This window comes from Peromyscus maniculatus, chromosome 21, assembly GCF_049852395.1.
Source record: "Peromyscus maniculatus bairdii isolate BWxNUB_F1_BW_parent chromosome 21, HU_Pman_BW_mat_3.1, whole genome shotgun sequence".
Taxonomy (NCBI): Eukaryota; Metazoa; Chordata; class Mammalia; order Rodentia; family Cricetidae; genus Peromyscus; species Peromyscus maniculatus.
Window position 1 is genome coordinate 18,887,473 of NC_134872.1, and position 16,603 is coordinate 18,904,075.

At 44.9% G+C, this 16,603-nt stretch overlaps 1 protein-coding gene across 27 annotated transcripts in view; it reads right to left on the minus strand.

Annotated features, from left to right (window-relative positions):
- The window catches only part of Ank3 (ankyrin 3), a 612,404-nt gene that overhangs the window by 179,993 nt on the left and 415,808 nt on the right, over positions 1 to 16,603 (minus strand). For all 27 annotated transcript variants that reach the window (XM_076557014.1, XM_076557037.1, XM_076557040.1 and 24 more), the window contains one exon: positions 15,176 to 15,274. In XM_076557014.1, coding sequence (XP_076413129.1) covers positions 15,176 to 15,274 — 99 coding nt within the window. The remainder of the gene's footprint in view (positions 1 to 15,175; positions 15,275 to 16,603) is intronic.

The following is a 16,603-nucleotide window of genomic DNA, read 5'->3' on the forward strand; positions in this document are numbered from 1 at the left end:
ACACAATTACATAATATGTAAGATATAGAAGGAGTACACAAAGCCCCTGTACATGTGTATATGCACACACATGCATTTCCAAAGGGCCCCACACATGCTGGCCCAAGGAGTCACTTGTCACTCAGGTGAAGACTGCAAATGCCTTATGCATCCTTTCTAAAAATAATAGCCTTGGGCATTGGCACAGGGCACAGCGGAAAAGCAGGGACATTTTAATACACCCTAATCTGCCCCACCAACACCCCCTCTATCTCAGCTCCCACCATCTGTGTTCTTTACTCGGTCAGGCATACTTCAGTTTTACCTGCTCAGCAACATCCTTCATATCTGAGCTTTGAGGGAAACTGCTAGCCCAGGAAGCTACTGAACCTGAATGTGTATTGCTATTTTTTTTCCTTTAATGCATAAAATTCACGGTGGCTGAAGATCTATGTTACCTATGATAAAAAATCTAGACGGAAATACAGAGAAACAAACTCAAGAGAGCTAGAGTTTTTGATCTGATGGGATTTGTCTTTGAGACAGTGATTTCCCATGTAGCTGAGGATGACTTTGAACTCCTCAACCTCCTACCCAAGTGCTGCGATTACAGGAGTGGCCTGCAAAGCCAGCTTGATAGGAATTTTGTACAAACCAAAGCAGATTTTGCTTAAGTATGAATTAGCATATTAATAGAATGCTTTTTGGCTTTTACCAAGGAATTTTTTTTTTTTTTTTGTAGATTCAAAATGTTACAGAATACATTAGCATTTGACAATGTGTTTTAACAGACAAGGGCATCAGAATTCATTCCATCTAATGGCCAGGTGAGAAAAAACTTAGGGTGGTTAAGTCATTTACGGAACTCTGTCCTGGCCAAGATCTACATCTCCCAATTCTCAGTATTGCCCTTTCCATCGCCAAAACCCTCTGGGCTTCCTTAAAAGACACACTTTCATCACTAGCACAATAGTACCTTATTATTTAACTTTTCCATGTCATTATTCAATGTAATCACTACTCAACCTGAAAAGGAAAGCATAAAGAACCCTGTCTAATGCCTCCCTTTCTCTGTCATTTACTTCCTAATCATTTCTACATATGGTGGCTACATACACACAAAAAAAATCAAACCATATACACACACAGGCCTTACACACAATCAAGAGAATTGGCTATATAAATATTTAAAATACTAACAGGATCTGGATGACTTATGGTATGAGCAAGCTTCATTATTTCAAATTTCTGGGTCTATTATCTGGCCAAATGCTTAACAAAACACAGAGCGTGCCCATTGCCCTGTTGGGAAGGTCTGCAGTTGATGATGGAGGAAATGTACCTTGTCCTGTGGGACTTTATGTGCACATCCATGTGACAGACAGATACCTCTCCTATCTCCATCACAGGGCTGGCAAGAAGATACAATTTGTGGAGGTGCATACCTTTAATTCTGGCACTTGGGAGGGAAAGGAAGGCAGGCCTCTATGGCCCAAGAATAGCTTTGTTTATAGAATGAATTTAGGCTACAGAGTGAAACACTGCCTGCCCCCCCTCTCCGCCCAAATAAAAAGGAAGGAAGGAAGAAAGAAAAAGGAGATTCATGTAAAAAAGGAGGAAGGAAATGAAGACATTCATTTTTTTTGTCTGATTTAATACAAGATGACCATAAAAAGAGATATACCAAGTTTATCCTCATTTTGTAAATGATCTCTTAAACTCAGACTAATTTGTCAGTTTGCCTGACCCCAGGTTCATACTTCCTTCATTAGACCACAAATTGTCTTCTGACTTCCACATGTGCCTGCAGCATGCCTGAGCGCATGAGCACATGCACACACGAGCACGTGCATACACACACTACATACATACACACAGGTGTGCATGTGCTTGCATACATGCACACAATTAAATGCAATAAAAGAAATAAAAAAGAATGGTGCTTGGCATTTAAGAAGCATACAAGTGCTAGGTAGGGCACTTTTCATTATTTTATAGACAGTAAACAAAGCATATGAAATTGTTGCTCCTCTCAAGGATGTTATGAAATATTTTGGATAGAAAAACTTCAGGTAATGCAGGCATGAAGTCACCTGGTAAAATCAGAAGGTTCTAGATGAGGTAGCTCTCAAGATGAATGTGGAAGTATTGGAAAAGAATATTTAGGGTCACAGCAAGACTCTGCTGTTGTGAACAAAGCAGAAAAGCCTGGGACACCCGGGCTGAGGGGTGACAGACACCACACCTGGAGACACATATGGTAACCAATGGAATGCACGTGCTGTTCCTTGGTAGCAAGGTGTGGTATCCAGGCTGTTGATATCAGAGATCGGCAAGAAAGAGCCCCCTCTGCCGAGGAATGCCTAGCTTCTTCTCCTCTCTCAACTTTCCCACAAAAACCCAATGGAGGAGGCAGCCAAACCCATTTCAGAGCATCTCCAAGCAAGTGCCTTTCTACCTATCCTTAGAGCAAGAGCAGGTGATTTCCAACCTTGCCGTGACAATACAGAATTTACATATAATTTAAATTAAAATGAATGAGGATTGATGACTGGGGGATGAAAATGCATGAGACAGGTTATCACTAAGGGAGATGCCGCTATCGTCATTCCAAGTCCCCCTCCTCCCTAACTTCACAGCCTGCTGGACTTCTCTGCTGCTAGCTGAGTGACTTTCAATATACTCATAGTGGTAAATTACATAGTTGAGCAGCCTTAGGTGGTTCCCACTGTGGTACAATCAATCTCCAGAACTCTTTGCATCTTGAAAAGTGGAGCTGTACCTAAGAAGAAACCCTTCATGGTTCATTCTGCCCCTGTCTCTGTATCTGTGCTGGGGATTTCATGGAAGTGATCGCTCAGTACTTGCTTTACTCGGATGGCTCATTTCACTGAGCGGAGGTGCTCCCCTGTATTACATCTAGGGTGTAGTTAAGTTTTTTTTTTTTTAAACCTTTTTTGAGGCTGAGTGACAGTCTAAATGCACATATGTATCACCTCATGCTGATTCACCTACCTGTCGCTAGACACCAGGGTCTTCAGCCTCTGGGTTTTCCTGAATAATGTTGCTAGAAATCCAGGTGGACAATCTCCCCTGATAATGCTTTCCTTTGCAGGGTGGGGGTGGACATATACCCAGAAGTGGAATTAACGGTGCCTACAATAATTCTGCTAAGCAAACACTGCTGTGGGATGTTCTGTATGGCAAATGTGTTGCTCTGATTGGTTAGTAAATAAAACACTGATTGGTCAGTAGTCAGGCAGGAGAAAGTATAGGTGGGACAAGGAGGAGAAGAATTCTGGGAAGTGGAAGACTAAGTCAGAGACACTGCCAGCCGCCACCATGACAAGCCGCATGTGAAGATGCCGGTAAGCCACGAGCCACGTGGCAAGGTATAGATTTATAGAAATGGGTTAATTTAAGATATAAGAACAGTTAGCAAGAAACCTGCCACGGCCATACAGTTTGTAAGCAATATAAGTCTCTGTGTTTACTTGGTTGGGTCTGAGCGGCTGTGGGACTGGTGGGTGAGAGAGATTTGTCCTGACTGTGGGCCAGGCAGGAAAACTCTAGCTACAAAACACTCTTTTCATGGTAGCCAGACGATTTTACTTTCCTATTGTGTATACAAGAGCTCACTGGTCTCCAAACATGTGCAAACACGTGTCTTATCTAACAACTGCCACTTTAATAGATATTCAACACACAATTTCAAGTCTTTGTCATTCTTGTTGTTTTGAGTGGTGGTTTTCAACCTTTCTAATGCTGTGACCTTTGAATACAGTTCCTCATGCTGTGGTGACCCTCCCCAAACCATAAAGTTATTTTCATTGCTACTTAGTAAGTGTAATTTTGATACTGTTCTGAATTGTAAACATCTGATATACAATCCCTGTGAAAGGGTCATTTAACTCCCAAAGAGGTTGAGAACCACTGTTTTAGAGGCATGCTCCCATTCTCTGTAGACCAAGCTGGCCTGGAACTCATGGTGATTTTCTTATCTTCCTTCCAGGTGCTAGGATTACAGGTGCCAGCCACTCTGCCTCCCTTGATGCTTTTTAATTGTATATAGTTCAAACTGCATTTCCAGTTATTCTATAAAAAAAATGAGCAATTGGGGGGAGAGGGGTTCATGAGTTCTTACCCCCAGCTAAGAGCTATTGGCAATTAATGGTTGCTAGGGAGGGAGTGTTCGTTTTCTTCAGGAGTGTGGACTCTTATAGGTTGCCCATGCTCCAGTGGGTGCCCCTATGCCCATGCACATACAGGCAGCTTTAACTGGACTCAGTGTGGTATGAGAAGAAACAAACAAACAAACAAATGAGGATGTGAAACTGGAGTTGGGAGGAGGATGTGGGGTCACAGTATGGGGGAAACTGGAGGGGATGGGGAGCATACAGTCAAAATACATTGTATGATTGTAAAGGAACCTAAGGAAAAGAGACATGAAGGCTTTTAACTCAGGAAAACGTGAGGTCGGGAGGATGCTGAAGAATGAAATAGTAGAGTGGAGGCTGGAGAGATAGCCCGGCATATTTGAACGCTGGCTGCTCTCCCAGACGACCCAGGCTTGACTCCCAGTTTCCCCATAGCGGCTCACAACCATTTCTAACGCCAGTTCTAGAGGATCTGACGCTCTCTTCTGGTTTCCATAGACATTGGGCACACAGGTGGTACAGACATCTACGTGGGCACCACACTCACGCACATAAAATAGTCAAATTTAAAAAGTTTAAAACTCCATTAAAATCAATTTGCTTTCTGTATATTGAAGAAAGTCATCTCAGAATTTAAGTGAAGTTGCCTAAAGATGCTAGATTTCCAGTGATGCTCCTCATAAACACAGTGGTTTCAATAAAACATTTAACCTACTTTTCTAACATTGGGCCACCCCAGCTGGAAATACAAAACACAGAGGGCCATCAGAATGGTAAAGTTTTCTTACTACTCAGTCAACATTGATAAATCTGGAGCTTATTTCCATGTGGGATTTTTTTGCTTCTTTTCTCCCTACAAAGTAAATCATCTCTTGAAGATTTCCAGGATCCCAGCTCATTGGAAACTTAGTGGGTTTTTTTTGGGGGGGGGGAGGTAATTTACCTCCATCAGTCTTTGGATAAATGGGACACTTGCTAATGTCTTCGATACATGCAGGAATGAAAATGGTGCCTCTGTGGCTCCTACCGAAACATGGCTAGGAAAAGATGCCTCTGCAAGTCTGCAGAGTCCTCCTCATCCTAAGGACCTCATCCACCTCATCCTGCAAGTGTGCAGAGCCCTCCTCATCCTTAGGAGCTGATATGTTCTCCTAAGGACCAAGATGCAGTCACCGCCAATAGCCAGACCCTCCTCCTCAGCTTCTAGGCATGGCTGCAGCACACTGTGTCCTGTGCTGACTCTCCTCCAGCCCAAAGGATGCCCTAGCTCTGATGGTCCAGAACTGAGGTCATGTGACTTGAGAAAGACAGCATGAGTTCAGATCCCCGCCCTGCCACTTTACTCTTGGTAGGACCTAGGATCAGCGACTCGTTGGTGACTTCAGTTGGTTCCTCAGAAAAATGTTTGTTCTTGTGGGTTTCAAAGGGGATGCTACATATGCATGCCTTTTGTAAGCTGTAAAATACAGTGTAAACCTAGGTTGCTATTAAAGTGCTATAAGCATTAAGGTAATGGTTAAGAGCCAGTAGTTTTTGTTTTGTTTTTTTTTTAAAGGAGATTTTAAAAGATTTCTATGATGCAATTTTGGGCAACTTGTAGATAAAGACTCTACCAGCCTGACCCTGGTAAATATTTCCTAATCCTGCCTTATCAGAAGAGTCGTGGGACATGTTATTAAAAATGTGGATGGCAAAGTGCCCGCTGCAGCCTTCGTGAGTCAGCGAGAGACCTTTAATTATGAACTATGGGGAAATTCCATTTCACTCTCAAGACTTACTGGGCCTTTCCCCTTGTAGTGACAGGCTCGTCTTGTATGTCTTGCCAAAAATGTGTGTTCCATGTCTTTGTTATGAGGTCATCAGATTTCTGGTTATGGAGAGTTCATTCCGAAACATGATTTACCAAAGAATAAGGGATGGATTTAATTCATCTGGCAGAGAACAAACTGCCAGTCATCAGGAGAGAATGCTTTCTCTGGGATGGCCTGCAGCATGTGTCAAGTCTATACTCAGGCACACATGGGGTCTCTAGTGTCAGAATCTTCCAAGATCATTGCTACCTGTGTGTGTGTGTGTGTGTGTTTGTGTGTGTGTGTGTGTGTCTGGATGTTGACATCAGGTATCTTCCTCAATTGTTTTCCAATTTACTTTTGAGCCAGGGTCTTTTCCTGAATATAGATTTGGATCAGATTTCACTGATTCGGCTAGGCTGGCTGGTTGGCTATTGAGTTCTTAAGCTCTTCCGATTTCTCCAGTGTCAGGGCTGTAGATAAGTGTTGCCATGCCTGGCTTTTTATATGTGTTCTGGGATCCAAACTCATGTCCTCAGGCTTGCACATCAGGCACTTTCCTGGCTAAGCCATCTTCCCAGCCCCCTAGTTTACTGTTTCTTATCCCAAAGAACTTCAGCATCATGTGCCCACAGTTACTTCCTAGCTTCCTGGTATAAACTGGAAATCGTCTCCATCACTCATGGCTTCATTAAGAGCTGTAAGTGGAGTACTACGTGGCACACTCACTACTGCACCTGCTGTTCAACAACAGAGGAACCAAGATGGTTAGAATTCAGTATGAGTTTCTTCCACCTCTTGGCAAAGTCCCTGTAGTGGGAGAACTTAGAGATGCTCTCGGGGGCTGTTTGGTGTCCCAAAAGGAGCAATCTCATGGTGAGCATCAATTTCTAGACCCTCCCTCTGCCCATCCTGGGATGTGGCCCCACTCCACGGCACGGCTCTACATAGGTGGTTGGCGCAGTGTGTTGGAGCAGTTGTGTTGTGGATACTGGACTACTGGGTGTGTCATCTGTAGGGGACCCTCCTATGCACAGAGGCTGAGCCACTCAGGAGCTCTGTCATCACATGCTAGGCATTGTGAAAACCAAAACTGCCTCCAGGGTGCAAAAGATCAGAGTACATTATATATAAATATGGAAATGCCATAACGAAACCCCTTGTTTTGTGTAATATATAGTATAATAATTTGCTAACAATGAACAAAAGTCCTAACCTTCCGAGGAGAATGGTGCTCCCTCATCCCTTGAGAGGCTTTGGGAGGATTGCAGAGAGGAAAATGCACCCAGCGTCGGCCATGCCTCACCCACAACCCTTTTCCACAGGTGACCGGGGACAGCAAGAGCTCCCATCCAAGCCTAGCATCCCTTCCACACACCTTACACTGCTCAAGAACACGTCTATCGTAGCTTCCCCATACAGACCGGCAATGCCTCCCTTCCATCTGTGGGCCCCAGGCCAGTGCCCTCAGGCTGGCCGCCACTGCTCTGATTGGCCCTACCACTCTTCTCCAGCCTCATTCACACTTGCGTCTGAGCTGCAGACTCCACTGCCTTTCCCCTTTAGGTTTTGAATCCTGTGTGCTACTGTGCCTCCAACTGCCTATGCTAGAATGTGCTCCACCTCAGAGCTCTTTCATACCTTGGCTGACTCCAGTAACGGTGTTTCTACTGAAGTGTCACATCACCAGGCTCTCCAACTACGCTAATCCGTGCAGATCTCCCTCCTGAACCTGTCTTCATAGACCCTCTGGCTTCAAAGTGGGAGAGCCGAGTCAATGACCACGCATGGGCCCAGAGGCACTTACCCTGTGATTCAGGCTTTTGCAACGTGCTAATGTATTCCCTTTATGGGCCTCTCTGCCCTCCTATATTCCTCAAATCACTAAAGGAAGGGTCCATTTCCCCCCAATTTCCAGGGGGTCGCCTGTAGTAGCAGAGAAAAGGATGAGGGCACATCTGAGCAAAAGTACGATCTGAGGACAGCCAGTGTGGAAAATGTGCTGGAATGTTCAGCAGGAGGTCAGGCCAGGGCATGGCAGCCCAGTACAGCTCCTCGAGCTAACTGGTAGGAAGGAAATTTCTATAGCTAGAGAATAATTCTTTTTTTTTTTTTTAAGTGCAAATGAGGAAAGCTAAGCTCCGCTGACTCCGACCTTAATAGAATTTTTGATTTGCAGGATTTCAAAATAGGATTTATTCAGGTCATCGAGAAACACTCTCCGCAAATGGACTGAAGTTCTAGGGGAAATGGGAGAGGAATGCCTTTCAATTTCTGTCACTTTTTTTGTTCATTATTGGAGTTCTTCCTTCCCCAAGCTATGACATATGACTAATTTCTTTTTTATTTTAATTGAAGATTTATTTTATCACGTGTGCATCTCTGTATATGTGGGTGCTGGGGCCAGAAGGGGGCATCAGATCCCCTGGAGCCTCAGTCGTGAGCTGCCTGACTTGGGTATTCTCCAGGTCCTCTGTTAGAGCAGCAAGTGCGCTACACTGTTGAGCCATCTCTCCCGCTCCCTGAATCACCTCTTGGAGGTTGACCTTGTATTGACCTAGGCCACAGCAAGCGGTACCCCAGTACATTCTGGAAGTGACATTTCCGACCATTAGAAGTGCTTTCAGAGAGTTGCCACCAGGCTACCTACTGGACATGTGCCATGCTCTTGAGGGAAGTCTATCTTAGAACGAGTGCATTCTCCCCTGATGACAGAGACGGCCACCACCACCAAGCTGTGAGGAGCTCCTGTCGTGGTGCTGGCCACACATCTCAAGCATGATGAACATGGACATGTCATGACGTCACCATGTATTACGAACTCTTAGTGAACTCACTGTGTGTATGACAATGTTGCCACTGGCAAGAGCACCAAGGGTCAACTGCAAGGCCTTATGGGAATCTAGCAGTGGGACTTCAGTCGGCTTAGTCTTGAAACTCTATGCTCTGTGGTGAAAGGAGGAAGGGAAACCCAAAGCTATCTCCATCAGTGCCAGACAAGATGGCTGGGCAGTGTGGAAGGGGCTGTGTTTGATAGACAAGTTCTCTATTAGTTGTTTAGAAAAACTAAATAGCTGGATATGGTGGTGCATGCCTTTAATCCCAGCACTTGGGAGACAGAGATGGGCAGATCTCTGTGAGTTTAAGGCCAGTCTGATCTATATAGTGAGATCCAGGCTAGCCAGAACTCCACAGTAAGACCCTGTCTCAAAACAAAACGCAATATAACAAACAAACAAAAACAAAACAAAACCCCCAAAATTGTAGGTCAGGCGAGGAAGAGTGGTACATGTCATTGATTCAACTTCTTGGGAAGCTGAGGCAGGAGAATCACAAGTTTGAGGGCAGCCTGGAACATGCAGGGAATCCTTGTCTCCAAAAATAAAAAAGGCCTGGTGATGAAGGGACCCACCCCAGACTATAACAGTGACCAATGCCACAGTGAAGGGCAATCTGCCCAAGGTTACACGTTTCCTCTTTCTGCTTCACATTGCCTGCTAAGAAACTCATCTCTTGGGGTGAGGAGCAAATAAATCCTACACCATATGGAAAGACAGCAAAAGTGTGAATAAATCTACAATCAATATATTTCTAAAAAGAAAGCATGCAGAGATTCTCCAAGGATATGGGACTTAGAAAGGTTGAGATGGCGTGCAAGTTTTAAGAATAATCTACACAAGGGTAGATTCCTCGGCCTGCCTGGCAAAAATTCACTTATTTTGTCCCTTCCAAAATAAAAATGCTAACACAACCATGGCAACAAAGGTATGGTGGATGTAGGGACTATGTGGAGTGGCCATGTTCCTATAACTCACATTCTTTTACTAATGTTTTCAAATCCTCATTTCCATTTTAATGTTTTTCAACATTTTGATGTAGTAGAGCCTACATTTGGAGATAAATCTATTTTAAGAATAGGCATGTCTATGAGGATAAACATGCAAATAAGTAGAAGTTACAGGTGGCTTTTTACTTCCTTTTATTTGATCAAAAAATGAACTCTTATTTTGAGGGAAACACATGCATGTAAAGATTCTGTTCAAAGTCCAGTCTCCTTAATCCTGAACCCCTAAAACAGACATTAGGGGTTCAGCTACACTCCTAATTGGAGTATGCTGATGTCCCTTTACACTCCCTCTGGAAGTTGTCTAAACTGTGCCCTTACATCCTGAGTCTGAGGTCCTGATGCCAGCACCCATGGCTTGGCAGTCCGGTCTTCCAAGGTCATCTATTGTGTGATGCTCAGAGCACCTCATCCTTCACCAGTCCCATTCTTGGGGGGATTCCACTGACTCTCATGGCATCCTTTTTCCCTCGGTGCAGCTGACCTTGGTTGGGGAGCAGCTCCTAAGTCTAAACACGTTTCAGGCTGAAGCAATGGGAGTTTGGTGAGCTGGGAAAGAACTGAGCTTGAGAACAAGATCCGCCCAGATATAACGGGTAAGGAAACTCAGAAGTAATGTCTTCATTCTTTCTGGAATTTTCTAAGTTTATCCTGAGTCTCTCCTGGTGCTGAGTTATCAACTCCATAGACTCCACGATGTATAAACAAGACATAGACTTGACCTTGAGGAATTCAAAATCTCACATGTGTACAGCAGGGCACGGGAGGGTGCTCTCCATGTATTTTTACTACACTTCAGTCCTCCCATATTTTTTGAGATATTAAGTATACAAGCCTAATGTGGAAGAAGGAATTTAGTACATGCTTAATTAATTATAGCTTTAAAATCATTGTTGCCATAAATTCTACCTGAGAGGAAAGGAAGGAAACGGGGGATTTCTTGATGCTGCTCACACTTATAGCCTGCCCTCAGTTGAACGGAATGCTGCAGAACCTTCTGGTGACTCCACTGGTATGCTGGTATGCCAAAGGTGCCTTGTCACAGTGGGGAGACAAAGGGCTCTCTGGCCACAGAAAGATCCTGTCTTCTTGTTTCCAGAACAGTGAGGAATGGTTTGTGGAAACAAATGGCTTTTCATCTCCAAAAAGCTGCAGCCATAAGCAGCACACTCCCTGCGCACAGTGAGTTCTGCTCTGGAAGGCGGAGAGGGTGAAACTCTTGCCAAAGTCAACGGCATGGAGGCCAATGTGGAGAGATGTCTGGGAAGCCGAGAGAAGCTCCAGACAGCGCCGTGGAAGCTAAGCACAGGGCTGTAGATAACGGACAGCGTAGATAACCAACAGAATGTGCAAAATGGACAAAATCACGGTTAACATGACTTTCCAAGACTAGTGAAGAGTGGAAACCTACACGTCAGGGAGCAAACACCTTCCTGGAGAGGCAGGTGACATTCAGAGATCACTGTGTCACATTAGGGAAGGCAGGCCTCTGATGTGGGGGTGGGGGGTGGGCGTGGGGGGGTGAGGGGTGGGGGTGGGGGGGTGGGCGTGGGGGTGGGGCTTTGCCCTCATCTTCTCTGTCAGCCCCAAAGTGTTACATATCTGTGCTGGGTACTACTACACAAGCCTCTTGCCCTAGGCAAGTGTTGAACACCTGGAATGTTCTTGAGAAGCAGGACATGAAATGTTAAGAGAAGGTCTCGCACTGTAGCCCCGACTGGCTGGAACTGGTTACATATATCACCCTGACTTCAAACTCGCAGAGATCTGCCTGGCTCTTCCTGCTGCGTGTGGTATCATGCTCAGCCCAAGGGATATGCATTTTAACTTCAGTTTAAATTATAATCAGCCACACTCATGAATGGCTCTGGCAGTCCAGGTGTGGAGTAAACAGCTCTGGGTTCTTGCTTGGGCTCCAAGGGTCTTCAAAATAATGAAAATTCGATCTATCACATGACCCAGCTATACCACTGCTGGTATTTATGAGCAGGACTCAGCATATCAGAGAGATCCTTACACACCAATGTTTACAATATATTATATACATGTATATATATATGTATGAAATTTTCCAATAATTTAATTAGTAAAATGTGTAAAATAAAAGTATTTATGTATTTATATATCCATATTCCATGTACAAACCTACGTATATTAAAGGTTTGACGTCTACCTTTGTTATATTATATTATTCCCCAATTCATCGCAGTCACCTGGCAACAAACACGTTCCTTTTCTATTGCATCCCTCTAGAGCTACTCTGTCTGTTTTAATCTGTAAACCACATGGAATCTTCTAGAGCCAATCTCTAACCCTTTCAGGGGTCAGACCAGGAAGTGCTCCTTCAATCAACGGGAGGTACTTGACAAATATCCACTTAATGCGAGTTGCCCTTTCATCATCACCCCAGTGCATAAGTGTTCCTTCCTGGAATGACAATCAGTGGGGCCTCTGGAGTGGCTCAGTTACCATCTCTTCCCCAAGAGAGGGAGGATTTGCTAGGAGAGCAAGGGTCACGCGTCAATTCCGATGGGTGTCAAAGCTGTCATAGCTGACTCAGTTCAGGCTGCAGAAGGCTGACACTGCGCTGCAGCGGTTAGCAGTCAACCCGTGGGGGACCCAGGGATGGTGTGGGTGAGCTGTGCAGATAATATCAGAAGAAGTGCTGATGGTGTCACAGTTTATAAATACAGGGCAAAGGCACAGTGCAGAAATCAAAACTGATAAAACGCAAGTCTGGGAAACGTGATGCTGGAATATGGGCACGTCCTGCCTGTGAGTTGTCGGAACTGCTGCTGGGGTGGACATTTGCTTCTCCTTGGTCATACTGCTTTGTTTCTGTCCCTCATCTGTTTCAGAAACATCTACACCTGCAGGTGCTGCCTGGCTCCTACTTGCCGGCATTTTTACTAGGTTACATCTGCTCTCTGTGTCCCTCCCCAGCCTACGGTGCTGCCAATGGGTTCCAGCCTAAACCTTCAACAGTTCAATCCTCTACCATGCTCAGTCACAGTAAGAAAACAGAACCCTAATCTCCTCCCCAAAGGACAAAGGGAGCTTCCTGTGGTTTGGTATTTTACCTCTAAATATCTCCTACACCACCATCCACACCTGCTTCTCAATCTGTGATTTTTGGTTATAATTTGCAGCCAGTTCTTAGCCAATGAAACCAAAATCTCCCCCTTTACTACACTGAGCAGAGTGAAGGTAACCCTAATTGCCACTTTTACCTGCTTCATTTTAGAGGGAACCATGACGGAAGACACCTCTGAATTTAGGCAGGGAGAGACCTTAGTAAAAATGAGAGTCTGCTAATGATGCCGTCACGAGGAATTTGGGATGTAAGATGGGCAAGCTCTTTCTAAAGAGGCTTCTCTGGCACTACAAAGCCAGTCATCCATCACAGCCAACAAAGAGAATCAGAGGCTGCTGGGAGGAAGCAAGAGTGCAGGGCTCCTAACATAATATACAGCCCAACTGCATCACAGCCTTTTCCATGTGGTGTTGGGAAGCCTCATCAATTGGGATAGGCTACTGAGGATGGTTTTCGGATTCAGCAAAAAGCAGCAGGCGTGGCCTATTTTACACCAATGCAAGTGTAATTATTTTTACATCACTTTGGGGATGCATGTGAGGTTAACACACAGGTCTGAGGTTTCCATCTTTAATCAATAAAGGATCAAGGCTCATAATGAGCATAGCCATTGCTGGGAGGAGAATGGATACACTCGAGTTGCCTAAAGGGGTGTGACAATACTGCCATTTTTCTCTTCATTTGCTTAAGCATTCCCTCACATCTAAACTTATTTTCAGCAGCAGTGGACAATTTCTCAATGATTGCAGAGGCCAACTTCAAAGCCATTCTGACTTGGATTTTCTAAATGTCCTAATTAGAAGATGTGGCTTAATGAGGTTTTGACTATGCTGTGAATTATACAAATAAAAGCAGAAATGGTCTTTGGTGTTAGCTTTGGCTGAAGCAAGTACTCGGAAGTTGTCCTTCAGAGAGTCAAAGTTGGCCTTGGAGCAAAATGGGGCCACTAGCAGGACTCCAAGTGACAAGTGGCAACTTTCTCCAACCACTCAAACCAACAAAGGTTTTCAATAAATGGATGGCCAGAGTGGAAATCTATGTTGGCACCGCCTGAATGCTCATGAATTTTTCTGAAACTAATGAACCATAAGAAGACTGGCCAACTGTTGGGCGGTGGTGCTGCACGCCTTTAATCCCAGCACTTGGGAGGCAGAGGCAGAGAACTCACTTTGTGAGTTCAAGGCCAGCCTGGTCTACAAATTGAGTTCTAGGACAGCCAAGGCTGTTACACAAAAAAATCCTGCCTTAAGTAAGATGAGGGAGACGAAGTAAGCGATTTAGTTTTCTGGGTCTGAAATCCTGCCTGCTCTAAACACTAGCTCAAGGATCAGGGCTAAGCCTACCTGGCCTGTAAAACAGGGATGAATTAAGCTTTTCTTCTTGAGGTCTAATGCTTGGCCTGGCACTGCTTACCTAGAACTCTCTCAAAGGTAATTTTACTTTTAGTGCTATATACAGCTAGTACTGGCCTTACATTCCCATCTCACCTCACCTGATCCTTCTAGAAGATGAGCTTGCTGCAAAGAAAATGCCTCAGATGTGGTGTGCTGCTACATGGCCGTGTTCTGGCCAGAACTTTTTATGACTCCACAATGAGCTGATATCACTTTATTATGGCTCTTACTTCATGATTTCATTGAAGTCATCTTACAGATAGTAAACTTACAACAAACACAGGGAATGTCATCCATGTATACAATATATTATGATCAGAACCACCCTCTCACTTCCCCCTCCAACTTATTTGAACCGCCCTAATACATACCTCCACCAACTTCATACCCCCTTTAAGGATATTGCATTCAGTTGAATTAGTGCTACCTGCGCGCATGGGTTTGAGGCCATCCACTGGAACATGGGTAACCCTACAGTGGCCCCAGTCTCAGAGAAAAATGTCTCTCCTTCCCCCAGTCACCATCAACTGCCAATAGCAATTCCCTCAGGGGAGTAGTGGGCCTTGGGAGCTCCTCCCATATCCATGCAATTGCACAGTTTCTAACACTTCTAGAATATTTCACATGGAGAACTGCCCATAGTTCTCAGCTGCGGGAATTTCAATTACATGTATTTCCTCTGTCAGAGTTCATTATTTGTGACCCATCCCATCGACATATACTCCCATCCTTTGTATATCTTCCCTCCAGGAAACAAGCATGTCTATGTAATAACAAGAAATACGTTAGATGAGGTAATAAGTCCAATTTCTCAACGACGGGCGGGCCATGCCCTCCGCCTACTCCTGAGCCTGGGAAATGAGACATCAACGTCCTTTGAGATGCTCTGAAGATGTGGTACTCTGCCATGTACTCACCCGCGCGGTGAAGTCCACAGCAGCCGCTCGGTTTAACAGCAACGTGGCCACGTTAATGTTCCCATAGTGAGCAGCTATGTGGAGCGGGGTGAAGCCACTCTGCGAAGAAAACACAACAAATGGTCAGTTGATCCCTTCCAGCTCCTCTTTTGCTCAAATAAAAATGAGGGAACAAAATATGCTGGGTCCACATTCCATTCTGTGCTAGGCTTCCGTCAGGGTCAATGGCTCATCGGGTTTCTAAGGAAACCCAAATTCACTGGCAGAGGGAGAGCCAGGGAAAACCCAGGGATGGAGACTGATCAGTTTAAGGGATCTGCTAGCAGAACTGTGCAGAAGCCAACATCTCAAAAACCCTCATAGTTCACAGCTGTGTGGCTTCACTACTACCGCAGTTTTAGGGAGGTAAGAGAACTGGCCATGGAAACTCATGAAAACAAATTCTATTCGTTTTACACAACATAAATGCAGATTAACCAATAGTAAAGGTCAGTTTTAAGGACTAAAGCAATTTGGGGGTGGGCAGAGGTATTATACCATCGAGGTGATTCTTAAACTGAGGAAGAGCACGTTCTACAGAGAATTGAGATGCTCATCTGTTCCTTAGCATGGGCCTCCTCAGCAACACAATTTTATGGATGCTTTTCTACCAAGTTATTTTACTTCCTTAAAAAATGCCAAACATGCAGCGATTCACTTATTTCCCCTCCCCCCAAAAAACTGTAACCTTAGAAGAGGTGATGCATATCTAGTTTGTTAGCAAGCTTCTTAGCCATGCTAGCCGTCATTGCCTCTCATGGGAGGTGGGGTCGGATTGCACCATTCTGAGTAACTCTCCTGTTGCTGACACCATGGAGGGTAAGTGTCATGCAGAACCCTAACGACTGAGTCCCGGAGGAGTGGAGCGACAGGGGTGTCTGCAGCTTCAAGTACAGCCGATAAGCATCAAAAGTATCAGAGGGCTTCATCTCTGTTACAATACTCATAAGGTATTTCGAGGATTCCTACGATCTTCCTTCCCAATGCCACGTTCAGCTGCAGAAAGCCCTGGCAATTAACCTGCTGTCTGCTCTGGCACATGCTCCTTTCGGGGGGTTAGGGGGTGGGTGAAGCGGGAATCTAGCCTACGAAAGGCAATGCAGAGAAGGAGGGGGCGGGGGGGGGGAGGGGATGAGGCAGCAAACCTAGGAAATGGAAAGCAATGAAGCAGATCCCGATTACACAGATACGGAGACAGATACATATATATACCTCGGTTGCTCTATTCACCACCATCTAGGTTAACACATTGGGAGGCAAAGAGGAGGAAAAAATGAACGGTTAGTTCACTCGGTGACATGGACTGCAGAAAGCTCATGGCGGCTACGGGATGAAGATGGAAGGTAGGATGGAAGGGAATTGGGTGCGGGAGGAAAGCTGGACTCAACG